The sequence below is a fragment of the Dermacentor silvarum genome, chromosome 7 (assembly GCF_013339745.2).
Source record: "Dermacentor silvarum isolate Dsil-2018 chromosome 7, BIME_Dsil_1.4, whole genome shotgun sequence".
NCBI classification, from domain to species: Eukaryota; Metazoa; Arthropoda; class Arachnida; order Ixodida; family Ixodidae; genus Dermacentor; species Dermacentor silvarum.
Genome location: NC_051160.1, coordinates 6,280,252 through 6,305,867, shown reverse-complemented (window position 1 = coordinate 6,305,867; position 25,616 = coordinate 6,280,252). Strand labels below are relative to the sequence as shown.

Genomic DNA, 25,616 nt, shown 5'->3' with positions numbered 1-25,616 from the left:
CTATATTTGCAGGCTCGGCGTATCCCTTGAGCAGCACAGTGAAATAACACTATCGATTTTCACCGCACAAACATGCACACAGCACGCGAAAGCCGCCATGCGCAACTGATGCGTAATTTCTCCGCCAGATGACGCTTGAGCCGAAAGCAAAACTTTTTCTGCGCATGTGCGCGTGTTCGTTGGTGGCGTTCCCTACCGTGCGCTTGTGAAGTCAAGCGGCTAGCCTCTGAGATTGTATACTGTTGGCAATTTCAGAGGCTTTGTATTTGAAGTGTCACAGATGGCGCCTCTAAATGTAAACAAAATAGCGGTCAGCTGTCGCTCATTATCACATGTTTGTGGCCTGTGAGAAAATATTTTTATTGAAACGCATCGCAGCACGTAATGGCTTCGTTGGCCGCGCGTGGTTGTGTAGATTGCATTCGTCACACAAGTGCTCGCAGCACGTAATGGCTTCGTTGGCCGCGCGCGGTTGTGTAGATTGCATTCGTCACACAAGTGCTTCTTCATCCTTGGCGAAACTTGTTCTACCGCGGCATTCCTGAGATTTCGTGAGAAGGGTGATGTGTGTGCAAGCAAGTGAAGTCAATCCTCTTGAAGCGTCCAGAAATGGAGCTGTTTCCGCTGCCTACCGAAGTAATAAGCAAGCTGAGGTCGGGAGTCGCAGTCGTGAGTGTCGCGCACTGTATGGAAGAACTCGTCCTGAACGCCCTGGACGCCGGCGCAACGTGTGTCGCTGTTCGTCTAAATATGTCTTACCACAAAGTTCAAGTTGTGGACAACGGCCATGGGATGCCGAGGGATCAACTCGAGAACTGTGGGGAAAGGTAGGGATCCTCAGCCCTGAGTGCCTGTTGCGTGTGCGGTACGCTAATTTCAAGGTGCTGACAATATTATTCTATTTTCTTTATAGGTACTGTACGAGCAAATGTCGTACCCTCAGTGATTTGGAGCACCCGAAGTTTTACGGATACCGCGGGGAAGCCGTATCAAGCATTGTGGAAATGTCTGGAATAGTCCAGATCGAGTCCAAGTCCTCCACTTGTGCCCATTCGTGGTGCAAGACGTTTGCCCGCGGTAAACTCCAAGAACTCACACCGTCCACCACAAACAGACCAAGCGTCGGCACCACAGTCACAGTTTTGGACTTCATGTACAATTTGCCTGTCAGGAGAGGTTGCCTCTCAGAAGCAATCGACTTTGAATTCTGCCTTCAACACCTCGAAGGCATCGCCCTGAGCCATCCGGAAGTGTCGTTCACTTTGCGCAATGACGTTACCGGTGAAAAACACTTTCAGACACACAAAACGAATTCCGTACTTGATATCTTTGCTCAACTGTTTGGAGCTCAAAGAGCAGCGACACTGAAGCGCACTTTCATCAAGAAAAAGCATTTTGCTGTGGAAGCGTACATCAGTCTTGAAGGACACACTACAAAACAGCTGCAGTTTGTGTACCTCAACAAGCGTCTGTTGCGCAAGACCCGCATCCACAAGCTTTTTCACAATGTCATCAAAAAGTATGTGCTCGGGTTGCACACAAAGTCAGCAGCCCTCCCCGGAAGTCCAAGTAAGCTAAGAAACAAGCAACCCGTGTTCGCAATTTTTTTAGACTGTACCTCCAGAACCTTTGATATCACATATGAACCGCAAAAGAGTTTCGTGGAGTTCACTGATTGGGAAGCAGTGACGAAGTTGTTTGAACAGCTGCTTAATGACTTCCTACACCAGCACGGCATCATAAGCCACAACTTTGTCATAAATGGTGAGCTAGCATTCTCACAGAAAACACCTCCTCAATGTGACCCACCAGTGAGAACCGATTTGAACATCAACATTGAAAATGTGCCAAATGCACTGGTTTCAATGAAGGTATGCAGAAAGGGAGTAGCAGAACCTGTGGAAGAGGAAAGTGGCAAATTAGAAGACATTGCCGTTTCTCCAGTGCACTCAGCCAGTGAAAAACATTTTGGACACACTGAAATGCCATTGGTGCATAGTTTAAACACAAATGCTGACATGCCCCAATGCAAAGACGTAGGTGCTCATCGTCCCAAAGCTGCAATTGCCCTACCACCATCTTTCTCAGCTGTCTCAAATACAAGACCATTGCTCTGTATGCCAGGAAATGAGACACTCTTTGAAATTGGCAAGAAATGTAACTTTGCAAAGCGAGGTCAGTCTAGAACAATGCATTCTGAACAGACGTGTGATGGAGCAAAGCAGCACAATGTTCTTAAAGATATTCATACTCAGAGGCATAGGCCTACTCACCATTGCCAAAATAATCTAAGTACTGATGCAGCAAGTCCACAGAAAACAGACATGGTACACGGGTTCATTCACAAAGAGACTAACTGCCATAAAAGGGCAGTGTCCTTAGGCCCAGAGACTACTTTATGTACCGAAAACACTAAAGATGCACCTGTAGCTGCATGTATGAAAAAAAAGAGAGAACTAGCTGCGAAACATTCAAACTCAAGTGATGAATCGCTCAGCAGGAAACTGCATTGCAAGTATAGTTCAAGCCCAATGAGCTATCACCAAAATAACCCAAAAAGGAAGATGAATGATGCAGCAATTCCACAGCTAACAAATGTAGTACACAAACCCTCTCATAAAGAAAATGGTTGCCATGAAAAAATCATGTCCTTTACCACAGAATCTACATTGCACATCAGCAGTGCTGAAGATCCATCTGTAGCCACATGTATGGAGATGACAAGGCAACTAGCTGCAACACATTCGCACTCAAGTGAAGAAGAACTCAGCAGAAAAATACATTGCAAAGATCACTCAAGTGAAGTGAGTGATGCTTGTGACGCGTTCGACAACTTGTTGCCTGGCCCTTCAGACAACACACACGTTCATGCAGCTGTAATGGTTGACCCCATATTTTCACAGAACCACACTCGCTCCAACCAGCCAACACCTCTAGCCACAAAGCTACGCCGAAGAATGAAAACTCGCCTTCCTACCACCAAGCATGCAAGTGCTACATCCACGTTTTTTGCTACTCCTGACATCCCATCGTGCCAGGCAGCAGCTCGTCCTTGCACAACGAGTGAGTCATTCATGCAGACGGCAGATTTCAGATGCCTGTGTGTGCAGGTGCAACAGCTCTGCCCCGTACATGGCACAGAAGTCATACCTAGTAAAGCACTTAGATTTGATCGACCTGCACTTCAGCATGACGTGGGAAATGCCCCTAATGAAACAATCAAATCAGCTTGTCAGACACAGGGCTTCATACCAGAAACATTGTCACAGCCTTTCACTTGCTCAGATCATCATGAACCTTATTTCACCCTAGGTCAGAACAAGGAAACAACCACGACTCATGTGCAGAGCACACAACCTTTCACAATGGATGCAGAAATGACCAGTGACCCTGCCGCCTGTGAAGTGGTAGAAATGACCTCTCTGAGTGGTTCTTCTATAGAAATTGATGACATCAGCTCCAGTGAGGAGTTTGCACCTGCTAACATAGGGGAAGGTCAGTTGACAGATGCCACTCAAGCCACATCCACATCACCACCATGCATCAGCCATAACAGTTCAGAAGGTGGCCCTGTAACAACTGCCACGAGAAGCTCCTTCTCACTCAATCGACTGCAGTTGATTCAAAACAACACCCAAAAAGATCCAAATCCAAATAAAGAAATATCTAAATCTTGCAAGGACGGTGTAACACACAGCCTTTTTTCTGGAAGTTCACAGAAAAGTGCATCAGAGCATATAACGCTTATGAAGACATTACGTGCCACTGAGGTGGTATCCCCTTGTATGAAGAATGACAACTCGTGGAGCATAGAAACTGCTGAAGATGAACTGGGAGGTCTCACACAGCCATCACCCATTGAGAATCCGTCACAGCAGTTGACTAAATGCAAAGAACTTAATACAGTTGGCGCCCAAACCATGCAGCAACAACTTGCTAGCCTTACAGAGGGCTCTACTGCCATTCAAAGAGACCAACCGCCTGCTGTTACTGATGAACAGAGCAGAGCAGATGATAACTTTTCCACTGTTGAAGTGTACCCTGGCAACTGGGCAGCATGTATAGATCCAACATCGGGTGAAAAAGTGTTCATCAATATGACGTCTGGAAACTCGTCTTTCAGCTTACCATCACTTTGCCTCGAGCAAGAGGACCCTGGTAAGAGATGATCTTTCAGTTTGCTCAGAGTGTTTCTGATCCACAGATATGCCCTCGAAATCGCAGATTCGACAGGAGCTCTTGACACAGCACAACAAAGGAGCTCCTCCCTGGCTCCTGCTCCCTTCGTGCAGCAGTTTCAACCCAGGCCCCAAGATGAACGGCCACAGTTTGGATGTTCACCAGGTAACAAACTTTCAGTGGACCAAGCTTCATAACAAATGCATGCGAACTGAAATTTCTGGAGCACCTAGAATTCAATTTAAGGCGGCGATTTCCCACTGTGCAAAATTTGCCTGAATGTTCTACCTGCGTTATTAAAGGCAGCATAACATAAACAATTAAAATGAAATGCAAGTGTAATCACTTCTATGTTGGCCCTTCACACTGACTCAGCGGTTATGGCACCTGCTGCCGAGCACAAAGCCATGGGTTTGTTCCCTGGCTGCATTTAAATGGGGACAGATTGCAAAGATGCCTGTGTGCTTAGATTTAGGTGCATGGTAAGAAAACCCACGTTATTGAAGTCAATGCTTAACCCCATAATATCATGTCTCTCATAGCCCTGTGTGTTGCTTTTGGGACGTTATACCCCGGAGCTTGATTTAACTTCTATTTTGCCATACAGCATCATGTGCTAATAGTAGAGCTCTACTACTAGCAACTCTTATGGATAGCAGTAGAGTTTGGTTGTATGAAAAGCATTGAGGGTGTATAACATGCAGAGGAGCTTATTGTCGATTTGTGATTGATTAACATAGATTTGCATTGTGGCATATTACTAGTGCAATCATGATGCTTAGCTTGTTCTCAGCACACTTTTCATGCAAGTTTTTACTTTGCACACTTTCATTAGGCAAGGTCTTCAATGTGGTGTCTAATCTGTCTTATTCTCTACATAGATCCCGAGCAAGCAGACGTTGCAAACATGGTCCGTGTGTGGAACAACCCAGCCCTTTCTTGCAGCACGACAGGCCAGGTCAGCCTCCTCAGTATCCAAAAGCGCATAGCAAACATCATGCTTTTCAAGAAGCCTTGTTCATCAGTTGCGTTTTCTGTTTGTCGACGTGAAGAACATTGTGGATGGTGGACTGCACTCGAACGATGGTGGCTCAGGGCCACTGTACAGGATCACACAATCGTACAAGTTCAGGAAGGAGATGCTCGCTTACGTTCAGGTACCTGTGAAACATTTGTCACGATAGTATGTTGCTGGTAGAAAAACTTTTGCACTGTTTCTCTCTTTGCTGTCAGTCACTACTAACTAAACCTTGAAGTAAAAAAAAAAAAACGTATGGGATAACCAGGGGGAAGCCACAGTTCAACACCGGGATTCCTGAAAGAAGACTTCTTCTAAATTATCTCTTCGTCATAGTTTCTCTAAAGCATCTTTTTCATATTATATAATGCTAGGCCAGCGTCTAAATTAAAGGCCAACTCCAACCACATTTGTACCATGCAAAAAGTGTAGTATCACATAGTGTAGATATAGAGCGGCCTACTTGAAAATTTTACTTTTGAAATCAAAAGTCTTTGATAACGAAGCTCTAAAAAAAATTAGGGGCAGCTTCACACTAAGTGGTGCGAAGACTGGGCAAACAGTGAAGCTGGTGGCCCTTCCTTAGCTTTAACTTTGCTTTCATTTGCTTAACTTGGTTTGGCTTGGCTGGTTCTTAGCTGGACCCCGAGTACTAGGACGATACTCGGGTTCTAAAGGCCACTTTATAGTCCAACGTAGCGTTGACGCGCAAGCGCGTTTCGCACGGAGACGCCACGTCAGCATTCCTAGGCGTGCCCCGGCTGCAGCCGGCGTCAAGATGCGACATGCTGCATTTCGTGCCGGCCTCATCACCCAGAATGGACCGCATCCGTGTCTCATTGAGCAAGATGGGCTGATGGATACTGGTGGCGGCATGTGCAGCGAGTTTGCAGTTTCGTATAAAATGCGCATGCGTCTGGGCAGCGCGGTGCACACGTTGGACTATAGAGGGGTTGGTTTTCGCGCCTTCCATAATCACGGCTATCCACCAGCCCATCTTGCTCGACGAGACGCGCATGCGGTACATTCTGAGTGACAAGGCTGGCGCTAAATGCAGCATGTCGCATCTCGACGCCGGCTGCAGCTGGGGCACGCCGACGAACGCCGAATACGTCGGCCGCGCATCACGCTGTGGCGAGGGTAACCGGGAGAGGATGGTAACCTCACCGAGTGATGACGTGCGAGGCGTTGCCAGGCAACGTGCGGTGACGTCATCGCCAGGCGCAGTTTTTTTTTCGCACTACGCGGCCTTACCAAGAGCTTAAACAGCTCCGCTGTTAAAAAAATGCCACTGTTACTGCTCACTAGGAAAGGCACAAAATGCAGAATGTTAAGAACCAGTGTGGTGCCTGGGCATGACCTCACTGATTAAGGAGTGCTATCGACACACTGAATATTAAGGGCCATGTTTTAGGTATCTGCTAAGCACCAGATGTCCACGTTACGTGTCAAGGTGGTATTTAATGACTGCTAATGAAAAACAAAACATTTGCCAGCCCTCCAGAATTGCCAAGATTGCTTCGATAGTATATATTTCTCATTTATAACCAATTTAGCCAAAGTGATATTCAGTTGCAGTTGGCTTTTAACTCTTTTGTTACTGCGCCTATAGAAGTCAATCAATTTGATTGACAGTTTTTCTACACGTTGTTAAGCATTTACGTTGGAATTCTTCTACTAGCAACATCATGCATTGTCTTAAGTGATGACTGAAATTCAATTATTTCTCCAATTTGGATAATTTTTGGGAAATTGGGGAGTCTGGAAAAATAAAACTTCGGCAGGAGGTATCGTCAAAACTAGCCTCCAATGCTCCTAGCACTTCTTCAATAAAATGATGCAAAATTTGTTGTTTGGTCGACTTGGCAACGTAACTTTTAAACAACAGCAATAGTGAACACACAGAGGCCTCTCTGAGGTTTTCAACTTTCTGATCTGATGTATAGGCTGTTCTAACGATGTCTCAAACAATAGTAGATGCTCATGAGTGCATGTTATTTTGATAATTGCGTTCGACTAATATCAAGTGCAACTTCATTTTCCCCACCTTCGATTGCTTTTATCCATCACCGCTTCAACCGAGTATGTACAAATTATTACGAACAATCCTTCCTGTCATGTGGGGTTTTCACTCATACAAGAGCACACAGTCGATTTCCAACCGACCTTCGGCCAAAGCTTGACTAGCTGTCTAATCTCTTAGATTTTGAACACTGCCTGTGCAAATGCCCTTTATTCATTACCGTACAATATTGTGCAACACCACACATTACTGTTTGGCACCGTACAGAAACTGAAATAACTATGTAGGGGCTGCAGTGCCAGTTTAACGTGCACTAGACTACTTTGCTTGCACAGAAAAGCTGATTGAACACAATAATCAATTATGAGGAGGCTTCTTCTGCATGCTCCCCGACCTGAGAACCACTGCTGTGCGAGCCTAAAGAATGCAGGAAAAAAAAAAAAATAGGTGCCTGCTGCAATGAGTAACAACAAATGCTCCCTGTACAATAGAAACTTGCTCGTTTTCACATTTATGAAGCTACTGCTTTCTCGCATAGCATGGGCATCACTATGCCTTGTATTATTGTCCACAAATTTTCATAATTTTCTTACGTGAACTGATTTACAAAAGTTGGGAACTAGGAACCAGGTGCAGGTTTTGTATATTTCATTTTTTTTTCTCTTGGTACTTGTATTAAAATAGCAAGTTATTACTTTCATTCGTGTTCCTTGAGGTGCTTCATTGAAGTTTCACATAAAAATTCTAAGAAATTGTCTGAGCAATTATTAGTATTACTGCTATACATCCATTCAAAACACCACTGATCCGGCTATAATTTTATGTATCACACTGTGCGTTGCGACTACTGCATCTTGAAATAAAATGTTAAAACATAGAAGCAATAAAAATGAGCGCATTTCTAGCATTAACGACAGAGTTAAGACTGGTGGGTATATGGCTCGCTTGGTGTTGCACCTGATGGAGATAAATCCTCTTCTTGAGACAGTGGCGTGAGCATTTCCTTATTCGCCGAATGTTGATCAATGCAAGTCTTCTTGGGCCTAATGTGTGTGGTATAGCATGTAAAGCATAGAGGGACATTTCCTTGGGTGCAGTCAGAATGAACATGTACACATATATCTTTCAGGTAATAGGTCAGGTGGACGCAAAGTTCATCGCCTGCCTTATGCCTTTGTCTCAAAACAGGGTTGTTCAGGGTAAGACTCCTTTTGCAAGCACTCGGTGTACAAGATGCTCACTATCCATTCTTTGGTTTGCTTACAGAAGACAGTCTGATTGTGCTGTTTGACCAACATGCTGCTCACGAGAGAGTTCGGCTTGAGTGGCTTTTAGAGAGTAAGTAAAGAGTCATGGCCTAGTCATGCCCCATCTGGTTATACTAATGGATGAATAGAATTTACTGCTTGCATGTGCTGCTTAAATGTCACTTTGTGAACAGCTGCTTTCAGATTTTTCAAATCAGAGTGAGAAAGGTTGGTCGACAGGGAAAAAACAAGAAGCCTGCTGATTGTACCAGAACTATCTGCCACACGACCAACACCTGAACATCAGCATGGGAGAAAGGACGAAAGATAACGGGGATAAGAAGAGAATGCATGGATCTGCCGGCTCTGCTCACATAAGCTGCTCTCAAAATGCTAAACAGGCTTAGGAAGAATGCAACAAATCTCACTGTGCCTGCTGTGTCTGGCATGTCATACTGCCAGGCTACTGTCTATACAATGGGAACGCTGCTAGTTCTAACTGATAAGTTAATGGTAAACCAGCTTCGAGTCTTTCATCAGTAACATTTTTGCTTCGAAACACACTTACGATTCTCAGTTTTGCACTGTTTTTCCTACTCTTTCATTACTGCAGAGGTGCTTGTTTCAGGGGTTCTGTGTTCTTTTATTTTAAGAAAAATTATGCAGACCCTACGCACTATGCGAACTAACGTTATGTGAAGCATTTTGCAGGTAGCTTGCTGTTCAGCTTGGTCTGGGGTTCCACAAAGCGTTACCGTGTGGACAAACCTCTTTGTGTAAGGCGAGCATGTGCATGCTGACAGCAGCAAAACAACAGCAGTGATGATGATTGTATGACAGCGATGACATGATTTCTACTCCAGGCGTTTGACGCGAGTTTGCGACATGCCGTATTTTGGGTTCTACATATCTACTGGACAGGCACAAGTGAGAGAACCATAAATTGTGTAGTCATCGGCAACTAAGTGTTACATAATCATACTTACGTATGCCTATATAGGTCATGTGGTTTATGTTAAAACGACCATGGCATGTGCTTGTACTCTAGCAAAGAACCATTAAAACTGTTTCGACGTGGGCCAATCATGAAGGTGGTACAATGCTGCACAGCTCCTACGTAGGGCTAGCTACTCTAAGGAAAAGACTGGAGAATGTGGGCTGAACCCGAAAGCAGTGCAGTCGAATATAGCATCTCAATAGTGCTAGCTATCATGAGGGAAGAAAGAAATAAACTGCCATGAGATGTACACACTAAACATCTCAACGAGCTAGTTGACTTTGCATGATACAGGTATGCATGCGATCATGGCCTAATGGTCAGAGCATCGGGCTGCTTTGCTGGAATGCAAAGGTTGGAGCCCACCATCTTTCACGGATTTCTTTTTGATTAAAAAGGCCTGAAATGTGGCGAGACAGTAACCTTATCTATTGCAAAGTGCCTTGAATAAGGCAAAGAAGGTTTTGCTTTAAAATTAGTCACAGAGTACACAACATACAAATGAAAAATTTTTATCCATCCAGTGTACTGCCACTGCATCCTTCTCTCTTGGCATATTTTCTGCCCTGCAGTTTCACAGAACTCCTTAGCAGTGCCATATTGAAGTTTATAGTCCGATTGCATTAATGAGTTGTGTTTAATAATACATGTTTTGCATCCACTGCAGTTGCCATGCTGTTGTGTCTTTGTTAATCATGGGCGATTATCTAGACTTGTAGACAGCATACCTGTGCAACTAATATAGTATCACGTGAGTAATGTGCTATGTTCAACCATCTATGATTGCAGTTTACCTCCGTATCCATTTTTCATGCCTTTTTAAAGTTTGTAAACCAGGTTTCACGCAACGAACATTTCACTTGGTAGTCGGCACAGCATCCCGTGACTTGTTGTTCTGTGTCTCGTGTTAGCGCTGTTTGCTCCCAAATACACATAATTGGCAACAAAAGTTACAGGACACGAGTTCCATGAAAAATGTGAATTTATGCTCTATTAAAGGCACGGTGCTTCTCATTATAATAGATTGCCATGCAGATCACAGATGCTAATGCACAACGAAACTTGGGGCACATTCACACTTGCGACTAGACGACGTCCCGCAACCGATTGCGACTGGTAACCAGAAAGCTACTCAAGACGAACAATGTTCACACCGACAAATGCGACCGACAAGTCGCTAAACTGAAATGTCTCGCGATGTGCCGTTCACGTCTGCTTACAATGTCATCGCCGCATAAAATAAGCGTCAGCGTATACGGACGTCCTGTTCCTTCGCATCTGATTGGTTCAGCTGTTCTGCGAATGCGGTCGGGCGACTGGAAAATCGAGCAGCGAGCAACTGGCCCGAAACGGTTGCCTTTCGAGAAAAGCGACTATTTGCGACTACTTGTGACTGGTCGCTTTGCGACTAAATTGGTCGCGCGACCTCGCCTAGTTGCAAGTGTGAATGGGCCCTTATAATACGAGGCTGTGTCCCAGGCTTCGCAACGATTCAGGTTTTTTGCAAATCTTGTGTCCCATAAGCTTTTGTGGTGAAATAGCCCGCCTAGTCACATTATCATAGCAGCAGTAGATCACGAGGTCATAATTTTATTTTACTGACAACGTCCAGATAACTATGATGTTAGGAGAAGTCATGGCGGTTGTCAATAGATACTAATCATCGTTAAACTGCAGCACGCACAAAATACTAAGGACGTAGACAAGTTAACAAACAGGTGCCGACTCACAACTCAATTTATGTTTGGAAAACATGATATGTACATACCCCAGCTAACTGCAATAACTAACAAAGTTGCACAACTTTCAGTTTTATTGAGATACTAATCATTGAATGACAGAGCCTCATGTAGCTATCGCATTAAAGTCACACAAGTGAAGCATGAGGACCTGCAAGTATTTTTAAACTTGTAGGCAAGGGCTCTTTCCTTCACTGTTGCAGATCAGTACGAGGCAAGAGGACAGGCACGATGTGTTCGGTCCTCGGCATTGAACATGGAGCTGACCATTCCCTTGGAACCCGACACCCTTCGACGAGCGGCGATTTGTGAGAAAGAAATGCGCAAGCTTGGCATCCACTACACTGTCCAGAACTCCAGCGTGTCATTCAATCGTCTTCCTGTGTGTCTCCTAGAAAGAGATGAAGGCGAGCAGCGAGCTGGCCGGCCATCGACCCTTGCGTCTCGTATGGAGGTAGTTACCATTGCTTTCGCAGTCAGCCAAAATTTGACCATCTTTTCTGAAAGGAAGGTCGGCAGCAAACGCACGAGGCATTGTTACAAGCCACTCCTGCCCCTTTAAGGTGCCCAGCAAAGCAAGGATCGAAGAAGCGCCCATTTTGCTGTTGGTCCACCATCTTGGCTGTAGCTTTTCCCTGTATATATTCCATTAATATATTTCCTTTATTTTTACTTACTCTTGATCCCCATCACACTTTTGTGAAGGCACCTGGTAAAGACAACTGTTGACGTTGCCACTGCCGAGGAAGGAGCCACCTCTTCCGCCATCATAGAAGAAGTCAAGCGATGGCCATACCGAAGCACCAAAGCTCCGTTGTATCGATTTGGCACCTGGCACTGTTCAGCAGGAGATGATGAGCTTATTGGTTCAAAATATTAAAGCAGCTGCAACGAACTCCATGAACGTGGTGTGCCACAGCACTCATAGCATTAGCTTTGCGTTACTGTGTCCACTGTCCTACTTGTGCGGCTGCTTTAATCAATACAGTAGACTTCCGCGAATTCGACTTGAGTTAATTCAATTTTTCAGTTAATTCGATCCCGGCCGAAGGTCCCGGCCGTCGCCCATGCATTTCTATGAGCTCAAGCTTTCGTTATTTCGATCGTAATATTGGCCTTCACCAGATAATTCAACCTTGACCAGTCAGCACACGCACCCCTAATCCGTACTGTGACCCCGATAGCGACTCCTTTAGTGGCAGTGTCTGTCTTGGTGGAGCTTAGGAGCCAGTGAGTTGAGCACACATCATCTCTTGTCAAAATCGCCTATTTTCCAGCATTGTCCTAGGAACATATTCAAGCAATAACTGTAGATCACAATGTCTCATTACCATATTTACCCGATTCTAACGCACATTAAAAAAAAAATTGGGCCGTAAATTGCCTGCACGGTGCAGTCGGACACAAAACTTAAACCGCCTTCCCAACGTTCGCATGTTTTGCCGCATAATATAAGTATGTACTGCGGCAAAGCTGACTTTAAAGAACCGTGTGGCAAAGCTGACTTTACCGGCCGCCATTGTGCAACAATTTTTCTTGCTAAAGAATTGGGTGTGCATCAGATTTCTGTTTTGTTTAGGAGCTTTAATGTCACTTATATGTTAGTTTACTACTTTGGACACATAGAAAGTGGGCGCTCGTTTGATTCTGGGGCGTGTTAGCATCGAGCAAATACTACCAAATGAATCAGTGTATTTTGACGTTTTCTCTGCATCTTGTTTAGATTCACCTCGATAAATTTCATTGGTCCTGTGAGGTTCGAATAACAGAAGTCGATTTATAATTAGCAGTGCAACTAGAAGTGATGAACATGACTATGTAGGCAGCATTTTAATTTACGGCTGGGCACAGACGGAACAAAAATGAGAGAAACTTAGCTTGATGTACATTGGCCTATCACTATGTCGTGTGATAGTTTGCTTGTTTTGTTTGTGTTTATTTCATTATTTCTGTACATGCAATATTTGGCAGATAGGAAGAAAATTTGTATGAAAGGCGTTAAGATATTATGCAGATGCCAATAATAATAATAACAACACATATTGCAGGCCAGCCATGGTGAAAGACTATTGGCGTAGCTACAAATGTAATAAATGCTGCAAGTATTGGGCATCTCAGCTTCATTGTACACATTTGTGAACCGTAGGTGTGACTGGAGGTATCAAGTGTTTTTGGCACATTTTGCCTCTCATGCCGCTTCATTAACTGCTCATTTATTATTTTTCTTCCATTTGCAGGAGCTCCTCAGAGACCACACAGAAATGCTGTTGGGCACAAGGCACAGTGCCATTGCCTTGCCGAAATTTCTGATGGATGTGCTGAGCTCCCAAGCATGCCATGGTAGTATAAATACCCACTGCACTGAGCATCACAAGGGCATTGAGTGAAAGTTGATGCCATTCACCTAAAAGCAGCACAGAGTGCATCAGATTTATGCTTTGTTTAGGAGCTTTAATGTCATTTCTACATTAGTTTACTACTTTGGACACACAGAAAGTGGGCGCGCGTTTGATTATGCGGCGTGCTGAGTAGGAAATGGCAGGTTTTATTTGCGGTCTTGGCGACTGCATTTTGATGCGGGTGAAATGCAAAAAGCTTGTAGTAGTTAGATTTACATTGAAGAACCCCAAGTGGTCAAAAGTTCATCTGAAGCCAGGGTGTCTCTCATAGCCTCAATGTTGTTTTGGGACCTTAAACCCCATAAATCAAATCACTCAGTCAGTCAAAGCTACAAAGAAGAGCCGTATGGGTTTAGGGGCCTGCTTAGGGAGGCAACCACACTTTAAAAATAGCACAGTGCAATAGTGTATCGTAAAGGGTGGAAACGAAAAGGTCCATGCAGATTTACAAAGATGTCAAGCAAGAAGTCGGAGAGAAAATTTGTACAATAACACAAAGGGCAGTGCCTTTTTATTTGAGGCCCGAGCTGGCTGCCTGAGGACAAAAGCAAACGGAAGCAAATATTTGCAACAGAATTAAACGTGTGCCTGCTTTGCAAAAAAAAAAAAATTAAATAAAGCTTGCACTAGGCTGCGCAAAGCTCAAGACAGCGAAAAGGGCCGATTGATTGCGTCATTGGTGGCCTCGCAAGACGGACTCACGGCAAGTTCTCCACAGTCGTACTTCGTCAAGCTGTGTAGAATCCGCGCACCGGCATCCTCTTCATGCATGCAGTAGGCTCACTGCGCATTGCATAGCGCAGCTTGCAACACCGACACCGCGTTCCACCGCATTGCAATGCCGGCAACGCGTTCCAGCAGACCAGCTCAGTGAATGCGTCTCTCTCTCATTTTCTTTATCTCTCTCCCGAGCATAGCGCGTAAAACCTCTTCTTCACCTCGCGGAGCATTGGCACGAGCGCGTGCGAACGCGCCAGCTGTGGACGAAGACGACGCTCGGACGCAATCATATGGTTCGCATAAAGGCATGTTCTCCAAACATGGCTGTATAGCCTAGTGGTTACGATCAAAAAAAAAAAAGAGCCTAGTGGTTACGACGCTCGTCTTGGGACCGTGGTTACATGGGTTCGAATCCCGCCTCGGCAAGAAAGTTTCTTTTCTTTTATTTCTTTCTTCATTGCTGATGATGATAGTTTCTTGATACGAACCACAAATTCCGGCTGACTTACACAGCTTCGCTGTTGAAACTGGAGGCCACTCATCACACTGCAATGGGTTGCCCAGGCATACACCTAGCCAGGTTTTTAATACCCGTGTCACACGGGCACACTTGGAAGGCCTTCCAGTCGACAGCCTTCGAAACGCCACAACTCTATCGACTCAAAGGAGTTTTAGCGCTGCTACATGGCACTTTTGAAAGGCCATTGAGTGGTTCAGGCGTTTCTCGCAAAAACTGTGTGGCTCTGCGGATCTTTATTGTCATTTTATGTCACCAAAAGTTAAATAAATCTACTTAAAAGCACAAAACGTTATTTTATTGTTGTTTAAACATTTTAATACATTGTTTATACATAGTTATTGCATTTACATTCAGTTTTTAGGTTGTTGAGTAGCGAAACTGTTGGAACATTTGCGCCACTCGATGCAACTGCCGTTTCTCAAACGCCATCGGGGTTTCGATATAGTTGTAGGGTGTTCCGTTGACTCGATAGACTATTGACTCGGTGGCCTTCGAAACCGCTCGTGTAGCAGCTCGAACTTGACCTTTGAGTCAACGGACTATCGGTTGGAAGGCCTTCCAAATGCCCGTGTGACATGGGTGTAAGAAACATCCACCTTCTGGAAGCACTGGGGTTCAAGTCTGATGGGAGTATTAACTACTAAAGCATACGCATTTGGGCTCGTTGGTTCATGACTTGAGTGGAAACAGAGCAAATTAACAGGACATGAGAAAAGAACAGACAACAGCACTGACAACCAAATGTTTATTCTTTCAAGCAGTATAATATAGGTATACCACTGTGCAAGAACAACCAGAAGACATGCGAAGGGAGCATGCGTAGAAATAAAAATGTAATCACTCTGATAAGAATGAAATTTCCTTCGGAAGGAGTGAAATTGAAGGAAAGCTTAGACAAGCATGACCACTCCTCTGGATGATGTGGAAGGCTTCAGAGATTAGTCATGTGCGATCATAATGATAGTTTGACAGTATGACGCAACCTTTAAAAAGTAGTTCACAACCTCATTCAAGGCAATGCAACGACAGGTGGCTATCTCTTCCTTGCTTACTCACCTTATTTGAGTGTTCACGCATGCGGTCATTCACACAACGCCATGTTTGTCTGACACAGAAACGTCCACTAGAAAGAGGAATCTTGTAAATAACATTGCTTTTTTTCAGTGCCATTTTTCATTGTCAGTCTAGCGTTTGATCTTTTTGCACAGACTACCACGCATATCTGAGACAGTGATCAGCAGCCTAATGCCTGCCCTGTTAATGATTTTCTCCAGATTGTTTGATATCTTGTGCAAATACAGAATAACAGCAACCTTTTGCTGCGAGTGGCTTTGAGGCTGAGCGGCTTCCAGATTTTTGCTTTTGAAATCAGGAAATTGACACTCAGCTATGCTTGTCACTTCCACACATGCTCCCTTCATGTGTTTCCTGGTTTTTCTTGCAAAGTGGTACCTATATATGCTTCATGAAAGAATAAACATTTGGTTGCTAGTCAGCACTGCTGTCTGTCCCTTTCTCGCATCCTGCTATTTTGCACTGTTTCTGCTCAAGCATTAACTGGCCAGCGGTCGAGATAAGCAAGAGGTGTTAAGTATCAGTGCAAGAAAAAAAAAAGGAAGCGATTGATGTAGTCTGTGTCGTTACAGGCATAGGTAACTGTACAATCTAGAGATCGAGGTTTTAATGAAAATGGAAAATAAAGTAGAGATAGGGAAAATGCTTGACTGCAGGTTAGGTGACTATGTGTTGCTGCTCTGTTTCAAGAGGGATGCCATTTGAAATCATCAGTGAAGATAGAACTCTGCAAAGTGAATTTGGCAAGTTTGTTTTTTGGAAAATCCAGTGATATTTACCAGAGTGCTTTTCTTTCATGTTAAAATGCAGTGCAGTTCATATTCTCATTAACATTGTTGGCTATTCTATATATATAAACGGGGAATAATAAGCATATTGCATGCTCACGAACAAACGGGCATAGTAGAGGCAACAAGGGCAGATGACTGTGTTGACATTCCTCCTGTTTGCTGCTATGGACAACAGTCTGAAAAGGAACTTTTAGAACCTTGGCCCCATCTGTTAGTCGTCCTACAGAAAAAATCTACGTCTGCAGACCTGTAGTGAATGCGGCAGCAGCACTGCCACATCTTCAAGGCATCATGCTGTAAAAGCATGTCTTTATACATCACGGAGCTTGTATGGTATTTTCACAGTGGCAGTGTCAATCTTCGTCTGCATTTGTGTCGCTTTCTTGCTTAGAAAGGCCTGGTTCTCTGTGAAATTGGCACTTCAGACTCCTTGGAGGTACTAATCTACATCTCCAACATGACTTCATGTTTGCCTTTAATGTCCATTTAAGCAGACTTTATTGACAGCTCAAGATGGAAAGTCACATGCTAGCTGTCGCCTGAAAAAATGGCTCTCAGAATGAAAGCTGCACTGGCTTCTATCTGCAGGTGCCATCAGGTTTGGCAGTGTCCTGGAAAAGTCCGAGTGCACCAAGATCCTGAAAGCCCTGTCAAGATGCACACTGCCTTTCCAGTGTGCTCATGGGAGGCCATCTCTCACGCCAATAGTGGATCTGCGATTCATGCCGTCTGAAGAGAAGGTTCGCTCTCTCTCGCAACATTTTTTACTGTTTTCATGCCAACATAGTTTCTCTGCACACTCGTCAGTTACCATGCTAGCCGATGTTCAATTTGTGTGCAGATCACTGTGAACAGTGTTCAAGTACAGTAGAGGTGCAATAAATGATAGTTTCAAATCTCAGCTGTTATATCACACTGTTGCGACAGTCAGCTAGATGAGTTAAAATAGTTTAAGTGAGGGGTACCTTGACCATGGTAACAAAAGAGCAGCAATAAACCATGCAATAAAATGCAGAAATGTTTCAATATATGTATAGTTAATCCCAAGCAACATTCACTTGTTTTTCTTTACACATAGTTTGTGACCTAAACTACCTTTACTTAACCTGGGCTTAACATTTGCCAAGAGGATGTATCTCTCTAAAGAGCACACCTGATTCTCATGCCAGTGTCGCAACACAGCTAGACCTTGTCATTTCTTTTTAATGCATGGGTTGCCACATGGGATATTATAGTTATTAAATAAATGCGCACAAGCCTGCTTCATCAGAAACTGCACAAATACTTGATGGAATCGTCTACGATTAATAACAGGTAGTCAGGCTGCTCTGTTCTAATATTCGCTACTCTAAGTTCACACTAGACACAACCACAGCAGATGTAGAATATCCGCCATGGAACACAGGGCCAATGTATTGTACTATCAAGAGCGATATGATAGCCTCAAACACAACTCTGGGCAATGTGCGGCAGCCACCATCGAAAACAAAGTAGAAAGTCAAGTGAAGTTGAGTTGGAGTACCAAAATAACATTTCCAAGATTTTATTGCGATACCAATTATATGGACACTTCAACCGGATTTCTGCCGTCGGCGTCGCCATGAGGTTCCGTATAAAGTCCAAGGGTGATAAAATTGTCGTCGCGCGCCGTATGCGTGAGTGAAAGCGCCCGATATCACGGAGAGCGAACGCACGGAGGAAAGCAAACGCGACCTTAGTCGCGCGAAAGGCCATGGGGGTATGGGAAGGAGGGAGGGAGGCGGGCGCCGCTCTGCTGCGGCACCAAATGCTTATCTTGCAACCGGGCGCAAGGGGAACTGGCCACTCAATCTCCCACGCGAAAGCAAGAAAGTGGGAAGGCAGCGCGGGAGGGAGGGGGGGGGGGGGGCAGCTTCTACGCTGTCCAACAAGTGCGTTTGTACTTTGCCCGGCTGTGGCGGTCGCCCGCACCGCCTCTTAAAAGCAATCTCCACTCGGCTCTGACCTTTGTATGCGCTGTGCATTCGCCGCTCAGTTTCCGTTGAAGCAATAGACCGCACAAACCTTCGCTCGCTGTGGTGGCTGCACTTGCTGCCAGCGTTTTGACAGTCGTCTGCGGTCATTGAGTGTAATTTATTCATGTTTGCTTGTGCGCACTGACACCACGCTTGTTAATTCAGTTAGTAAGCGAATGTGTCCAAGTTTATGCAGCCGATAAAACTACTATCCCTACTCCGAATAGCTCTCTACTAATTTGCAATCGCAATTGATGCTTCGTCTTTCGGGCGAAACTGCAACATTTTTAAGTCAGTCAGTCAAGAACTTTTTATTTTTTGCTTTAAATGAAAGTCCTGAACCCTGCCCCTAGAAAAATTGCTGGTAAGTTTGGCAATCTGCTAAATAATAAAGACCATTTATAGCTTTTCTGCGAACCAACTTCAGTTTTGTTTCCTGGGAAGTAGATGTGTCATGACCACGTTGTAAAATATATGCTCTTTAGGCGAGGCGACTCGCGAGGTGCAATTGACCAGATGAAGTGCCAATGGCGAGGACGCGTCGGTCCTCTGACAGCAGCAACTATATCTTTCGGTGCGGCGACGCAACTTCGAGAAAGGACAGGTTTTACGTTTGACGCTTTGCAGGAAATCTGAATTCAATGACTGATGGGCGCTCTTATGGCCAAAGTGGACGCCTTTCTCTCTCCGCCAGTGACCTACTTTCGCTGCGCGGTTCAATCATAGCGATTTTCCTAAAAGAAGGGCGCGTGCCATTGCTACATTATCTGGTCGATTGCGCCTCGCAAGCAAGTCGTGCCGTGTCCTCCCCCAAAAAGTATACATCAGGAGTGTGCAAATACTCGAATATGTGATTTCGAATCCAACAGCGAGTGTCTGAATATATTGATTCGCAAAGTGAATATCCACCATTCGATTTTCGAGTATTCGGTGAAAGACCCAGTCGTGGTCGGTGTCCTGATGTGCGCAGCGTTCCCACAGCACGCAATCTTTATCGGTGCAAGGTTCACTCAGGTTGACGGGACCAATCAAAACGATTAACGTCACACAGACAGAGGGAACAAAAGCAGTGCATATGGAAAGCACGAAAGATGGATCGATTAGCTACCGGAAGGCATGCAGATTGTATTGGATACGTGTGTGGGGTGTTCACACACGCAGATTCGCACAGTTCGGAGCTTTCTGTCCACATGCAAGCTTAATCACACAGACAAACTTGGCACGCGTGCTCGTGGTAGTTTCCGCCTGGTTGCCTGCGGATTCGAACTCCGCTTCAACGGCCGTCAATCTAACCTGTACACATGATGTCACGACCGATCACTGATCGGCCACACGTAGGAACATATCGACAAGTTTTCCGCAACGGCTTGCGGCCCATTATCACGTCAGCCGGCAGCGAATTTTCGTCATAGCCACACAATCTGCAGACCCAGTCGGAGCTGCGTTTGTCGGGTGGCAGCGATTAAATTTACGGTTTGATACCGAATCCACGGAGATTATTCGCAGCGGCCGCATGGCACTCAAAATTAAAGCCAACAAACTGCCTCGCCAATGAAAGCGGTGTGTAGGATGACCATTGATTTTGCAAAACACCGTATATGGTGGCCCCTCGTTCCAAATGCCATCCATAGGTGCACGTAGGTCTCTTTTCATAGTTTTGAGCGGCCCGTCACCAGAGTAGTTTTCATAAAAAAATATTTTCCAGACCTTTGTGTATGAAATAAGTTACGAGTGCTGGCATACTAATATATGGTATTCCCTTCATAAGAGTAGGCCATATAGTATATACTATACATCTCGATTCCTAATTACCCGAGTTCCTGATAGCTAGTAACATTCTTGTTACGTTATGTGAGCAGACTCCTGAGCAGGTGCTGCATCATTATTATTGTTGCACAAAATTTGTAAGCATAAAACTGTGTTAACTGTTTTGATATTCAACTCAATAATTATCTTGTTTTTCTTGATTCCATATGATTTTAAAATCTACTGTTTGTTATTCGCACAATCCTAGTATATAACTTATACCGCCTTCATGACGCTTTGGTACTCACTCCGGTTCGTTCGGCAGTCGCCTATGCTCTTCTCATTGCATGGCCTAATATAGCAGCGTAACAAACCATCGAGCAAGCTGGAGTAAGTGCCAAAGCATCACTATGTTCTGCTCCCATGTGACCACCTTCTGTTTCACAACACGTACACCTCCTGGGAAACAAATCCAACACTGGTTTGTAGAAAAGCTATTGAGAGTAAAAATTATATTTGGGCTGCTCCAAGGCTTGCCAGTATTTTTTTTCTAGGTTTTAAGGAGAGATGCTACTCGGAAAAACATTTCTTTAAAGCAGAAAAATATAGTGTACATTTGTGTTTTAGTCTAGAAAAAATTCCAACGCCTGAGTTTCAGTTTGACCATTCTCAACGAAGAAACTTTTGAAATTATCATACTGAATATATTTGTGGAAAGCTCTGATAGTTGTTTCTTTGAATTCAGGACATGTTAAAGCCTAAATAGGCATGCCAAATTTCATTACGATCAGACTACATAAAGTGCACAAACTATAAAAATGCTACAAAATGATGAGTTGAAAAAGCACATTTTAAAGTAAAAAAAAAAAAAAAACGTCGCGATGTTAGACTTCAGTGGGGAAACAATTTTATTTTTCGTATTTTCAGCAAGAATGTGGCGCTGCCGAAGTGGGCTCTGGGAGAAGACGGTTAAGCCTACATCCGCGCAAAAATTCAAAAGCGGGCAACGCCACGGAGCGAAATGCCGTGTGCACGTTATTCGAGTAAATTCGCACTTTCACGAGCCACTGCGAGTATTTTTTGAAATTTTTACTTCTAGTTTATTCTCAGCTTTGATTTTTAATACATAAAAGAGGAGGCTTGGAGGAATAAAAAACACAAAATCGACTTTTTCGGAAAAAATCACGGTTTTTCGACCCTCATCTCCCCTTAAAGGTACAAGAGCTCCATTCAATGATACAATAGACTGAAGAATTAAAGATGCTATGTCGCTTAGCTCATTTAACTAGCTGCCTTACTGTGTTTCTAGAAGAATGCGAGGGGCACCTGGTTGGCAGTAATATAGGCCTTTTACAGCACCACATACCCATGGGCACCGCCATTTTTGCTTACGTGACAGTGCCCCTAATTCAGGACCTTTTGAATGGGGCTTACTTGCTTTTTTACAATGGCCTCGGTGGCCGCAGGCACGGCTCAGATCACCACTTTTGGCCACCACGATGAGCAGTGCGTGGGTAAGCTAAAGGTGCAGAGGGAGAGTAGGTTTATTTATACGAATTAGAAAAGTGTTTCTGCGCCCCTTTAATGCTGTGTTCTTGCTGCAGATGGTGTTAGCAGTGTCAGCCTGGCCATCATTGCCAGCAACTGCCTATCCAGCGCTGATGGTAGAGCTTGTTGTGCTCGCCTTACGGAAGGGTGTGCATGACGAACAGAAATTACAGCATTCCTTGTGCAGCTGAGGTGGATAAAGTTAGCAAAGTATCATCTAATACAGGGGTTCTCAAGCATGTTCGTTCCAGGGAACCCTGCTAAGCTCCATGAAGCGCCAAGGAACCCCCCCCCCCCCCATTTAACCGAATTAAAATGTCCTAATTACCCGAATGTCGAATTACCCAAGGTATCAAGAAAACAATAAATGAATGCTTACTACGTCAACAGGCTTTTATTTACTGAATGAACTAGCAAATCTTGTTTCTATTTTGTACAAGAGCAGTGCGGCACCCGCCGCGGTGGCTCAGTTAGCAAAGGCGTTTCGTGGCTGAGCACGAGGTCACGGGATCGAATCCCGGCCGCGGCGGCCGCATTTCGATGGAGGCGAAATGCAAAAACTTTTGCCCGTGTACGTGCTTGCGTTGTAGTGCATGTTAAAGAACCGCAGGTGGTCAAAATTAATCCGGAGCCCTCCACTACGGCGTACCTCACAGTCAGAACTGGTTTTGGCACGTAAAACCCTAGAAAGAATAAGAGCAGTGCGGAAGCTGAAGTTCTCGTCATCTCATGACTTATTTGAGCTAGCAATGACTTATTTGAGCTAGCAGCGGCGAAGGCCTCGCGACATCCATCGCAGCGCGGCCGCAGCGCGCGTCTTCATCTGAGACACGCTTTTCACTACCGCGCGCACATCCCGATTATTCTTTCGCCAGTGAGCTGGTCGCCAACAAATTGCCCGCCCATCGCGATGTAGCCGGTGCTCTTCATCTTCGACAGCTTTGCACTGAGTCAAAGCGAAACTACTGCTTACCGCAACCGCTGCGGAGAAAACCGCGGCCGTTATCGACGAGATCATGGTCGGCGACCTTGCGGTTCAGAAGGCAGGTGGCCGACGCCATAGCCGACGCACTCACCAAGTCAAAACGAAACTACCGTTTGCTGCAACAAGTGAGCACGAAACCGCGGTCGCTATCGACGCGATCATGGATGGCGACTACGCAGCTGCGAAAGGCACGCAGCCGACGCGCGCACCGTCAAAACGAAACTACTATTTCCCGCAACCGCTGCTGCGGACGAAACTGTGCTGGTTATCGACGCGATCATAGATCGCGATTACGCACTTATGAAGGCACGCGGCTAGCCGCCAACGCGGTGTCACGCGCGGCGATTAACGCAAGAATAAAGGCTTTGAGGTCACAATTAGGCACGAAGAGTTCCGGCGTTGCTGTCAGTCACGTATAGCGTACGATTGCCGCTGAGGACCATACCAATGAGGACTGCATCGCTTCGTTTTTGGACGCTAGCGCCGTTTTAGCTCTTTTGCGGCGCGCACTTGTGGTGCTCCGCGCATCAGTTTTTTTTATTCCTCCGAAGTATAACATCAGTGCGCACGCTATCGGCACCTACCCTATCTACAAACGGGAGAAATGCGCACGGTGGTAAGTCAGAGCCTCCGAGATTCAAGTGCGAAAGCTTAGGCGCGCTGCCCATGGCTGCCCGTTTTCGAAGATTGGGTGGCTACAAGCTGCTTGCGGATTTATTGCGCAGTTCGCGCGTTGCCGTTACGCACTGTGATGTGCTTTTATTGCGATAGCAATTATATGGACACTCAAAAGCAGATTTCTGCCGTCGGCGTCGCCGTCGCCGTGAGGTTCCGTATGACGTCATTTGGAGAAGAAATCGTCGCCGCGCGCCGAACGCTGCATGTGCGAGTGAAAGGGCGCGAGGGGCGCGTCTTTCACGGGGAGTGAACGCACGGCGGAGAACAAACGCGCGTTCTGCGCCGTGCTCGCTTAAGGGCTGCAGAAGTAGGCGTCTCTGTTCTCCTTCACAATCACCATGTATGTAGAGCAAACGCGCCTTCTTCCAACGAGCGAGAGGCCGTGGGGGAGGGGGAGGGAAGGGAGGCGACGTTTAGCTGCGGCACGCAGTGCCTATTTATATCAGAGGCTCCGGCAACAGTCACCAACGCCGCACGCATTTTGAGCGAACGCGGACAAAACGCCGATGGCGTCGACAACAGTTCTGCGTGTTGCCGATGCTGCTGCATGTCCAAGTTTATACAGCTGATAAAGCTAATATCATTACTCCGTATAGCTCTCTACAAGTTTGCTATCGCAATTGATGCTTCGCCTTTCAGGTGAAACTGCGACAACTTTTTGACACTCGGGCATAGGTAATTGAGGTTCTGTGCATCAAGCGCACCTCGTGTTCGCCGTTTTCGCCACTTGGCGAGCGCGGGACCACGGAAAATTTATCAGTGGCTCGCGGAACCCCGAGCAGGGGCCTGCGGAACCCCCGGGTTCCGCGGAACCCACTTTGAGAACCCATGATCTAATACATTCAAGTCTATTTCGCAATTCTTGCACTTCATGACAGAGCACGTCTTCCCTGCCTGCTCTTCCACATTTTAAGTAAATAGTACTAAGCGACTCCCGGCCTCTCAGCGGAATGCTGCTGGAGCAGTAGCCAATGCCTGCTTGCTCATGATTCAGAACAGAAAACAGTCAATAGTGACAGGTCAGTGGCGAGCCCTAGTGTGTGGTGTGCATACTGCTTGCTGTAGAAAGTCTGTAACTCATTTATGTCATTAAAAGGGTCTCAAATTGAGCTTGTTAGTATGGCTTCATTAGGAGAAAACAGTGCCAAAAAAACGGGGCGAGAAAGATGCCTGTCCTGTCCTTTTTTCCTCTTTTTTTTTTTTTTTTTGCACTGTTTTCCTGTAATGAAGCACACAATGAGTGGCAATGTACTTGATCATGCCAATCATGGTAGCGATTAATGTTGCTGCTGTGGGAATTTCCACTGCGAATCATTAATGACGAGACTGGTGCGAGCTTAGACAGGGGCGAGGGCGAATCGGCATCTTAGTGGGCAGCATTATCAGTATTAGCAACCAACAAGATGCCATCCTCATTGTAGAAACGAAGTGCCTTGGGAGTGCCACAGGTTAACCCAACAGTAACTCCTTTCCATTTTGTTTTCGACGGTGGCCGCCACATAGCGTCCCCAAAATTAGGTTTTGGCCTAACTACCAGGTGCTTCTGTCTTTCCTTTAATAAATAGTACATGGTCTTCACCTGCTGGACATTGGGTACAGGGCCTGTCACTTGTGTGTGATGCCATGTGTCGGTGTGTTCTTCCTTGTCATTCTTGTTTTATAATATTAGTGCACAAGATTAAGTTATGCCAAACCAACTAGGCTGCTGTTGAGCTTTCTTTAATTCCTTCTTTCTTTCTCCAGGAATGCCGGAAGCCTAACTTGGCTGCTTTGCTTACAAGACTGAAGAGCAACATTAACAACCCTGAGATGATGGTGGAGAAGATTAACTAGGGAGACATTTGTTTAGGAATGGCAAAAGGCAGTTGTAGGTATGAATGAATTGACTGCAAGAACTATGAATATGGCAATGTTGCCTTTTAAATAAAATCTCTATGGATGTTACATCACTCCTGTAA

At 45.3% G+C, this 25,616-nt stretch overlaps 1 protein-coding gene across 1 annotated transcript; it reads left to right on the top strand.

Annotated features, from left to right (window-relative positions):
• Positions 1 to 201: 201 nt before the first annotated feature.
• Positions 202 to 25,616, top strand: LOC119457482 (DNA mismatch repair protein Mlh3-like). Its single transcript, XM_037719066.2, has 11 exons — positions 202 to 827; positions 914 to 4,158; positions 4,225 to 4,344; positions 5,061 to 5,137; positions 5,232 to 5,336; positions 8,350 to 8,419; positions 8,487 to 8,558; positions 11,407 to 11,657; positions 13,441 to 13,543; positions 17,296 to 17,447; positions 25,402 to 25,616. The coding sequence occupies exons 1-11, from the start codon at positions 610 to 612 to the stop codon at positions 25,489 to 25,491; spliced, it is 4,503 nt and encodes a 1,500-aa protein (XP_037574994.1). The 5' UTR covers positions 202 to 609; the 3' UTR covers positions 25,492 to 25,616.